Source organism: Pocillopora verrucosa, chromosome 2 (assembly GCF_036669915.1).
Source record: "Pocillopora verrucosa isolate sample1 chromosome 2, ASM3666991v2, whole genome shotgun sequence".
Lineage (NCBI taxonomy): Eukaryota > Metazoa > Cnidaria > Anthozoa > Scleractinia > Pocilloporidae > Pocillopora > Pocillopora verrucosa.
In genome coordinates, this window is record NC_089313.1 from 1,906,736 (window position 1) to 1,917,017 (window position 10,282).

Here is a 10,282-nt window from a genome sequence, read left to right on the forward strand (position 1 = left end):
ATACCCCATTCACACCAAGGCTTAAACATGTTTTAAAGCTGTTTTGTTAAGCAGGATCGAAAATTTTTTTTCATAGAAGCTGCTTAAACCGATGTTTGTCGACCTCAATTGTTGCACATCGATTACTTGAATCCTAAGGAAAATTAAGTTTTTCAGTTTTCTGTTTATGATGGTGTGAATGAGGTACAAGAGAGTCACGAATAAAAAGTATTCCTCTTTTATGTTTTTAATTTCGAGGAAATCGAAACAGGTTACACGCACACACAAGCAACAGCAAGGAAGACATAGGGGGAAATGGACGAAAAGAGCTAGGAATTGTAATGACAGATATTTTACTATTCTTCCTGAACTAGCTTTGCAATGGGAAACTTTTCCTCGCCAGTAGATATAATACATGATGAAGGAAAACAAACATTATAAAGCGAATAAAATTGTTTTAATTGAAACCTCTGAACCCCTAGGGTTCAAAGGAAGATGATCGAATAAGATTCCCCGCTTCACCAGTGCAGGTGCTCCTGTAGCGAGGTATTTTATGAGCTCATACTTGTTATGCAATGGAAGAACACCTGTTCCAGATCAATGAAATACATATTTCTATTTCGATTAAAACATCAGACCAATTCGTCCAGTTGCAGATATGTGTAGGTTATATATTATCAACTACAATTAAGTGGGCTATTACTTTCGATTTGGAAAATGTAGCCAGCAGAGGGTGGCGTTGTTGCGAATGGTAACTGCAGAGGACAAACATAAGAATAAACTGGAAAAGAAAGCCTATTTTGGTCACTACAGTAACGTTTAATTTAATTAGGCACTCCTCGTCTTCAAATGAAAATGAAACAGTTCACAAAAATTTCCAAACAAATTATTGATGTCTGGTGAGGTAGATGTCTTCTTCACCAAGAAAACGAAGTGAAGCTCTGAAGTCGTTAGAAAACAAAATTATTCTCTGATAGCTTTAGCTTAGTAATAGATAGTCTCGGGTTTCGAGTACTTTCTGCAAGTATCAACATTATAAATAATTTAGGAGGTTACTTGCCTCATTGGAAGTAAAGGAAATTACCTAACAAATAGAACCTGCAGAGACAGTTTACCTACATACAGTGTCTACACTGAGAAAGACTCGACACCTTTCAGGGGGTTGCCGCTGAAATAAACCCGATGTCTATTGCTAGCGATTTCTGAACTGGCCTTTATGCGGGAGGTTAAAGGTATGTAGACGAAAAACTTTTTGGCTTTTCAATGAGAATGTAAGAAGTATTCTCGTTTTTTTTTTAATTAAAAACGACGGGGCCGAAATTTTGAAAGGAGGAAAAAATAAAATGGCTGGACTTTAGCTACGTTTCGAGTTGGCTAAAAACGCTATGAAGAACTGAAATCACTTATCTGTCTTCTTAGAAGGCGTGGAAAATGTTGGGAGAAAAATTCATCTCAAATTGCTTCGGATTAACGATAGGTCTCAAAATTCTGTTGTCCTTGATGATCTAAACTCAAGAGGAATCTCCTTTTAGTTTTAGCAGGATTTTTAGAATGTGCATGAGCGTCGTCCTTTATACAAAAGGGTGAATCACTTGTTTTTGGCCAGACGTATTTTTTCTTCAGTAAAAGGTGACATACTAAAGGGGTTTCAACTTGCTATTCAAGCCTGTTCTCCTTGACTGTTTTTGGCGAGATCTCGTTACAAAAGACCAAGAAACACTCCAAAAAGACAGGATTGATTCCGGTAGCGTTCGACCAGAAATCTTTTAGATTCCCTTCATGTGTTTGTTGCTAAAATAAACTGAAAAGAAAAATTAATCCGAACATCTCAAGCTAACCACAAAAAATTATAACAAGATTCCCTCTCCTTTTACCGAGAAAGAGAGGAAAGATATATCTGACAATAGTGACCAATACTTTTCTAATCTATGGGTGACAAAGAGTTCGCTCTTTGTTTGGGTTGATGCTAAAGGTATTCAAATGTAAAAGGCATAATCACTTCTTGATTGATATTTGCTTCTCTGAGTGGAGGGACCTTTTAAATATTTGTGGAGTCCTGTTCTCGATTTGAAAAAAATAAAACAGTGGTTGATAGCGTCTTTCTTTATGTATAATTTATTAATGTTTTTGACGACTGCATTATCTTGAAAAATATAATAGTGACAGCTAAACCTTTACAATAGCCATCAATTATTCTCATATAACAAACTGCGTTTTTAAACGACGCACAGTGTTTCAATTTAGTTTAATTGATATTAAGCAAACTCTTCATACAGTCATGTCGTTTACAACGAACAAGAACGTGCGTAAGACTGACGAGAACAGCTGCCTCTTTCTCTCGTATGCGTACTACCTTTCGCTGTTGTGTGTGTGTTTCTTAGCAGTTATGAGCGTTAATCTTCGCTCTTGTGCGTGTGACTTTTTGAGCTTGTGTACGTGATCTTTCACATATTTGAGCACGACTTTTTCTGGCGCACGCGTGCATGACTTTTCACTCTTGTGTGGGCGACTTTGTGCTCTTGTTTGCGTGACTCTTCGCTCTCTAATAAGTGACTTTTCGAGCTTGTGTGCGTGACCTTTCACATATTTGTGCGCGACTTTTTCTGGCGCGTGCGCAAGCTTTCGCTTATGCTTGTCGGACTGATTTATCCCTGCTACGAGTTTAACAGAGAAATATTCAATTTAAGCACACAGATAACATGCCGTGGACATATCTTCTTTTACATTTTTTGGCTTCTTTCACCTCCTTTGTGACTGCTGGTGCTCAATGCAAGACAGAAGTCAGTATTCCTGGTATGGCTCTTGATGGTTTCGTCTTCGAAATTATATCCGTAACAGCCCCACATCAATGTGATGTCCGTTGCGAAAGAGAAGTCAGATGTCAAAGTTTTAACTAAGTCATAGGGGAGAAAATCTGCGAATTGAATAACCGCACCAAGGAGGCGAGGCCCCTAAATTTCCGCGCTGACCCTACACGGTTTTATATGCGACGTTTTGTCGGCCGAGGTATGTGATCAGCTTAATTAAGCTGCTGGTTGAAAATCATTGGGTGCCTTGATCTTTCCCCGATCAGTACCGCAGTATCGTAGATCGGTAAAAAAGACGCTAAAAAAGAGATCGGACTTTTCTATGCCAAAAACTTGACGCTGAGCAAACCACAGCAACGAAATTTCTTCTCAAAGATACTCCTTAATCTTTCAGTTCCCTTGGGTTCCATACCTGAATTACCAGCGATATCTTGCCGGGAAATAGAGGCGAGTGAAGGCAAATACAACATCAGCAACAAGTACTGGCTGGATGGCAGTTTCACGGGACAGGCAGAGCTGGTTGATTGTAGTGACACAGTGAAAGGTGAGTTTTAGGTTCTTCTGTCCTTGTATTACACTCTACTGTTTTTACTTCATACTTCAACTATTCATTTAACATTCAAGGCTAAGAGAAAATTAATGGACCACCAGCGAGCCTTTGCTTTCTCTTGATTGTAAAGACGCCTTTCTTCTCTTCCATAATGCTCCATAACTCTTATTGTTTGGTTTATGACGTCACAGTGACAATTCATGATGATGTTCATAACGAGGATGATGACGAAAAGAAAACAATGGCGAAAATGGCGATCAGAAAACAAACGAAAAAACAAAAATATAATACACAATGATCACAATTATTTATCAATTTATCAAATTCCATGATGCTTAACAGTAATTCATGATACGATTTAACAACAAATACGCCAATTCACAAAGAGCGTTTATAACGATAGCCAGTAATATTACTTTCAAATGTCAGTGAGCTGAAAACTTCTGTGGCAAGAGATGTAAGCAGACCGTGACACATAAATATAAAAACTTGCTCTTAAAGGCGCGGCCAAACGCACGCAACATTTCAACATCTTGCAATATTGTTGGATCGCGTTGTAAGATGTTATAAAGGAGCTGGCCAAATGTGCGCAATGTCTTGCAACATTTTCAAACTAGATCCAACATCTTGCAACATGTTGCTACAGGGTGACCTAACGTGTGCAACACGGTGCGCGCAACAATGTTGCAAGATGTTGCGTGCTTTTGGCTGGGCCTTAACATCATTTGCCTCTAAACGCTCAATATTGTAACCCTGGCAGCTTATTTCACATTAGAGATCACCCCTTATTCAAACTCTGAGGGCATGAGAATAAAGCAACTGATCGACAACTTGAAAAGTTCTTGATCATTCAAATAATTCTCTCTTGTCTATTGTATGTGCATACTAATGATAGGGTGTAAAGGGTTTATGGCTCCCACGATATTTCACGATATTAGGAGGGGATGCGGCCAGAAGTGATGACGATCACTCTGACGATGACGAAAAAGAAAAAGATATCAATCGGATTGATTTATCAAGTTACATCTTGCTTTACATCGATTCACTGCAAAATTCATCTGTAGAAGTTTTCACCACTTTCAATACACTTTTTTTTGTCCATTAGATTGCGACGCTAATCCTTGTAAAAACGGTGGAACGTGTATAGAAGTACCCAGTTCAAAAACTTACAAATGCAACTGTGCGGATGCATTCACAGGCAAAAACCGTTCAGAATCAACAGTCGTCGAGGGGGAACAAACAAAACCTACTAAGAAATACCAATAGACCAATTTACGATTTATTTTACTAAAATGTCGTTAAATCTCAGCTAAATTAAATCTTAAAAACGATTGCTGAAAACAAGCGAAGTAGCAAAGAGTGTGGCCTTCCTTAACAGTTGTACTTGTTTTCCATTTCGTAGCAACTGTTGCAAGTCTTGATAGAGGCAATGGACAACCTGAAAATGGAAATGACTATGACTTTGAGCTTATATTCAGAAAAACTCAACATACGACCTATGTGAAACACGATATGAATAAGAAGAGGGTTGATAACTTTACAGTCTGTGCCTGGATACACACACCAGATTTACAACAGAGCCAAGAGATGACTGTGATAAGTATTTTGAACGAGAAGAATGGTGGCAACCAAAACGTTGTGAGATTGAGAATCGACGGAGAAGGCAACATTTATATTTCATTTAGAGGTGAAAGGTAAGAAGTTTTTGTGAGCCACAATTATCAGAGAAGAATCATTCACCCTGTCATTATCAATTTATATAGGCGTTTTTTTTTCGTTTAAATAGAACAGACTTTTCCTGTCGATTCTTTTAGCTAGGAATTTTTTGCTTCAAAGGCTGATTTTAAGACAAGCATATCAACAGTCAAGCGTCCTTTCGTAACAAAATAAAAAAATTAAATGTTTATGTTTAAGTTAAGTAGTACGCGTTTAAAACGAAGAAAAAAAATATTGTAAGCTTTGATAAGATTGTTGAAATGTTAGTTAATAATTACTCACTGATACTGACGTAAATAACTGTTTTAGTATTTACCACACAGAAACCAAAAATATTAGCTTATTTCTGTCAATAAACCAAAAAATGATCGGAAATTAAATTGTTGACGCGCGATTTTGTCTCTTTGGCTGCTTGGAGGTGAATATTACTTGCTGATCAGCGCGCGCGAAAGGCTCTACTGGCCTGTGTGCTATATACTAAAATGAAAAGAGCTACATAAATTCAGTTATATTCAATACTATAGGGGATAAAGAGATTACCTTTTTAGTAGATACTTGCGTTTTTTTCCTGAAGGACCTCCCTTTCCAACGTATTCGCTACCAGTTCTCCGAAGAATGAAATGGTCTTCCTCTGTGTTCGTATCCAACCTAACCAGTCTCCTAAAATAGAAGCGATCGTAAATGCAGATTTCGGTTCAAAAAAAACTAGCAACGGAGTTAATTACAAAAGCCGTCAGTGGACTCAAGTAATCATCGGACAAAATCAAAACAACGAAGGAACTATTACAAACAACATCCCATTCTATGGAAGGATTTCGAACTTAAACATCTGGTTTAACTCTCTCACTTATGCCCAAATTACAAATTGGTACAACGAAGTTCAGAAAAATTACATACCTAACATTCTTAAATGGCCAGAACTTGGTTCTTCTTCCAGGATTGGAGACGTTCATTTTGTAAAGGTCACTTCTGCTGAGAGACGTAAGTTTAATTAATGGACTTGACACTCTGCCTTATTATCCAACTGCATTAAGTAAAGTACGAATAACGTGCGAGTCGAGTACAAATATCCTGAGATATTGTACAAGTGGTTAAGCCTGTTTAACCGGTCTGCTACGCGCACTACGCTTCTCTACCTGCCTCGCTTTTCCTACTCTTAAAGAAATGCGCTTGAAATTAATAAAGCAGTTGGATCATAAATATCTTATTAGAGTAGACTCATTGTTTGTAGTTTGACTCGCCCTCCGTGCTCGTCAAAATACGGCACAAGTCGTAAAAATACTCAGCGATACTACACACCAAAATGTCTAATATGATATATTTGTTGTACTAAATGCAAAGTTAAACTTATCTAGAAAAAGTGGGTGGGAAGGGATGGAGAGTAGGAAAGTGATTATGGACACCTGACTTTCTGTCGTTTACCAGGACTTACGAATAACCTTAGGGCAAACTATATTTGAAGGGCAAGCTCTATTTGAAGGGTAAACTATATTTGAAGCGCAAAGCGAAGCAAACTGCTCATCTCTAATCATGAAAGGATTTGAAGGTCTGACAAGGCTTGAAGGAGAGGCGAGGGTTTCGGAGCCCTCTGACCTTCCCCCCCCCCCAGATTCGCCCTTGTCAACACGTAAACGCTGGCTATAAACCTACCAAAAACTGTGTTTTTAATTATTACACTAAGTCGAGCTATCGGGTCTATACTTTAGCTATGGTGGGTGATTCTTTATTTTTCTGTTTAGAGTGGCGTGACGTTTTGGATAGTGAGGTGGATGTACAAACAACAAATAATGTTTCGGCGACGAAATCTTTTAAGAGTGGATCTGGAGTTGTTATCGAAGTTGAGCGTCAGTCACCAGTCTCTTGTAGTAATGCAACTGATTCAGCCACAGTTGACGGCGTGTTGATATCTGTATCTGGAAGCTGGAAAAGAATCAAATACAAGCAGACGTTCATGGGAACTCAGAAATGCTTTGCAATTTTTGGAAGCGTTCCTAACTGGTGAGATATTTACTTTATCTCTCATATTTCTCTTGTTAGTATCGTCCACCTGGAAAGTCGCGGGAAGGGGAGGGTGGGGATACTTTGGTATTCATTAATAAACCTTGAAAAAGACTTTGAAAGGTCAGTGTGCCAACTTTCTTTCTATCTAAGGAACTCGCTGTGCATGGAATTGTTTCGCGAATTCAATTTTCCATTCCCCAACCCCTCCTCGAACTATTTTTTCTTATATTGAGGGAGGAAACATCTGTGTATTTCATGAACTTGCAGTTTTGGAAAGTCACTGGGTTTTCTGGCTGTCAACCTCATTTATTTGGAACGGCTTCAATTTACGTGTTTTAAAGCCCTGAGAAAAAGCAAGTACAACATTATCTAAAGAAAAGCAAAAATAACGTGTCATAGAGGACTCAGTTTACGTTTCTGATGTCAAACGCGGGAAAACAGGGGAATTTCAGGCTGTGTCGTTACTTGAACAAAGCAGTGACTTTTTTATTTCGGCCAAAAGAACTTTTTGCCCAAGTAACAATCCTTGGTTAATTCTTTCATCACCACAGGGCCTCTGGTATATTCAATCCCCGTGTTTCGGATTTCGACCTTGATTTGGATGAACTTTGGAAAGAAGAATATCTTGGCCCAAACGGTAACAAACGCATCTAATAAACCTTGTAAGGGATTTAAAGTTAACTGGTAACGTCACTTAAGGAGGTGTGCCTTATCAGCCTTAAATAATTTGCTTTAGTAAGTTTTTCCCTTAATTCTCAGATTTAAATTATGAAACCGTTCAAAAATGACGATAGAACTTCACCATGTGATATATAATATCAAACTGTTTAAAGCCCTCTCTCCTCACTTCTACAAGGAAAGGAATACAGCAGAGTTAAGGCACTGAAAAACTTATCAATAACAGGACTAGTTTGTATTTGGCGAATGCTTCACTTGTAGTTATATTATTTGACGACTCTTGGGTCCGAACCTCACTCGACGTTTCCTTTGCTCCAAAGTCTCACCATTACATCAATTTTTTTTGGACAAAAATAGATCATCGTGGTGTGATCTATAAGACTGTGCTAATATACACAGGAAAAACATCTGTGTAGAGTTCAGATATTTATGATAACACTGAATAAGCATGCTGATGATTAAACACTGTAATACTACATTAGATTTGTCTCCATGTTATTTTCAAGGTAATCATTTCGATGGCGTGAATGCTTTGTGCGGTGATGAACACTTTTGGATGGTAAATCAACCAAATACTCCGGTAGCCGGAGTCAGTCTTAGACGAAAGAGGGGCAGGGCGATTGCCGGGATATCCACCTTTGGCAAGTGTGGGATGTTCAAGTTCAAGATTTCTGATATTCGTGTTCTAGAATAAGAATTTTGTATCGAGTCCTGGCTAATCCAAGTTGTTATTGGCGACACAAGTTGCGGTCCTCTCCCAGCTGATGCTTGTGATGTCATGACAGAATGTCACGTGGCATTCCAAACAAAGGCTTCGAAGGAGAATTAACACGTAATTGCCTTTAGCATCTTTGACTGGCTAGGACTTGAGCCTGCGATTAATTGATAAGTTTGTGCAGTTAAATCACCTTTTAAGCACAACAGCACTATGACAGTAAACTGCATAAGAAGCAGAGCTGGATATTACTTTACGTTGAAATAATTAGAGTGTTTGCTGTTTTATAGACACTGATAGTCGAATGAACACAAACTGTTGAGGGAAGACGATCAAGATCTCACACTAAGCTTGTTTTCACTCGTTCTAAGGCCGTTTTTTTTCACGTCTAATCATAAGAATTAACACAACAAACAGCCCGTGGCTAGAAGTAGTCATGTTCTCACTTCACTTTAGAGGCGAAAACGGGAATATATGAATAAGTTGCTGGGTGTTGTACTACCGTTGTAATATTTTGAACAAGGTTTATGGTATGTAATGTTAAAGGTTTTTAGTTCATTTATTTCAAAAAATTTTGTTTACACTCGTGTTGAAATTATACTAGGGAAGGAGGTACTGGGAACTAGTTTAGCCTTCGCACTTATTAAGAAAGCAAAGAAAATGCTGAAATAAAATTACTTCGCACTGAAAACCCACTTAGTTGTCGTATGATCAGAAAAGACGCGTTTCAAATGCTGGTACACCACATGGTGAGTCAGTATGAACTGTTAGTATGACTCTTGGGGCGCAGGGTATTCCAAGAAATTAACTTACTTATGCGTTAAAAACCAAACAGAAGATAATCAGAAAACAAACATGAGTGAATCAGAAGACTTGTTATCATTGGCACGTTTGGAACGAAAGGGACTGGTGCCAGGTTTTTTAATATATCACTCGAAGTACAAGTACTAGGTGCCAACGCCATCTTGAATGTTGCTTGTTTCCACAATATATTCTATTCGTGATTATAGTTTTAATTCCTTGGTAACTGCTTGAGAATGTGGTGTGAGATTTTGCCAGGTCAGTCACATAAAAACTCAAAATAGAAAAATACCGGATTACAGATTACTCTCGACACTCAAAAGAAAAATTCTCCACTGAGTTAGAATCCGCGGGAAACTAAGCGCATTGAACCGCTTTGGGGTGTTATTTCGCCTGCTTATTCGCTTATCCGCTAACTTAATTGAACCGAGACCAATACAAGGCTTAAACATGTTTTGAAGCTGCTTTGTTAAACAAGATCTAGAATTGTTTTCTACATAGAAGCTACTTAAACCGATGTTTGTCGACTTCAGTTGTTGCACATAAAAAAAATTAAGTTAGCGAGTACTTTAATCCTATGGAAATTAGAGCTCTTTAGTTGTTTGTGATTTTCATTTAGTAAAACCCGGTTTAACCAAGCATTGTTTGCTGGTGTGAATGAGGTCACGAATAGGGAAATATTCCTTCTTTTATGTTTTTCGAGGAAAACGAAACAGTTTACACACATACACAGGGAACAGCAAGGACGAAAATGACAAATATTTCATTCTTCTCTTGAGCTAGCTTTGCGATGGGAAAATTTTCCTCGTCAGCATACATAATATATAACAAAGGAAAATAAACATTATAAAGCGAATGAAGTTGTTTTAATTGAAATATCTGGACTCTCAGGGTGCAAGAGTGGATGGTCGAATGGGATTCCCCGCTTCACCGGTCTAGGTGCTCTTGTAGCGAGGTATTTTATGAGGTCGCCCTTGTTACACAATGCAAGAACACCAGTTCGAGATCAATGAAATAAATATTTTTATTTCGATT

At 38.2% G+C, this 10,282-nt stretch overlaps 1 protein-coding gene across 2 annotated transcripts; it reads left to right on the plus strand.

The window, feature by feature from the left end:
- The first annotated feature begins 1,110 nt into the window (after nt 1-1,110).
- Nucleotides 1,111-9,114, plus strand: LOC131769334 (uncharacterized). 2 transcript variants are annotated; one of them, XM_066162522.1, is made up of 8 exons: nt 1,111-1,211; nt 2,667-2,772; nt 3,181-3,330; nt 4,739-5,030; nt 5,627-6,033; nt 6,792-7,050; nt 7,605-7,690; nt 8,238-9,114. In XM_066162522.1, the coding sequence occupies exons 2-8, from the start codon at nt 2,679-2,681 to the stop codon at nt 8,423-8,425; spliced, it is 1,476 nt and encodes a 491-aa protein (XP_066018619.1). In that variant the 5' UTR covers nt 1,111-1,211; nt 2,667-2,678; the 3' UTR covers nt 8,426-9,114. The 2 variants fall into 2 exon arrangements, with proteins under 2 accessions (XP_066018619.1, XP_066018620.1); XM_066162523.1 differs by having other exon boundaries at nt 1,168-1,211; nt 2,667-2,985.
- The last annotated feature ends 1,168 nt before the right edge of the window (nt 9,115-10,282 follow it).

What these genes read in the sequence shown, in the direction of transcription:
- LOC131769334 (XM_066162522.1), top strand. Translation starts at nt 2,679, where the DNA reads ATGCCGTGGACATATCTTCTTTTACATTTTTTGGCTTCTTTCACCTCC. An exon ending in ATTTCATTTAGAGGTGAAAG is followed by an intron (nt 5,031 to 5,626) that starts GTAAGAAGTTTT and finishes TTTTTCCTGAAG; the next exon opens with GACCTCCCTTTCCAACGTAT. An exon ending in AGAATATCTTGGCCCAAACG is followed by an intron (nt 7,691 to 8,237) that starts GTAACAAACGCA and finishes GTTATTTTCAAG; the next exon opens with GTAATCATTTCGATGGCGTG.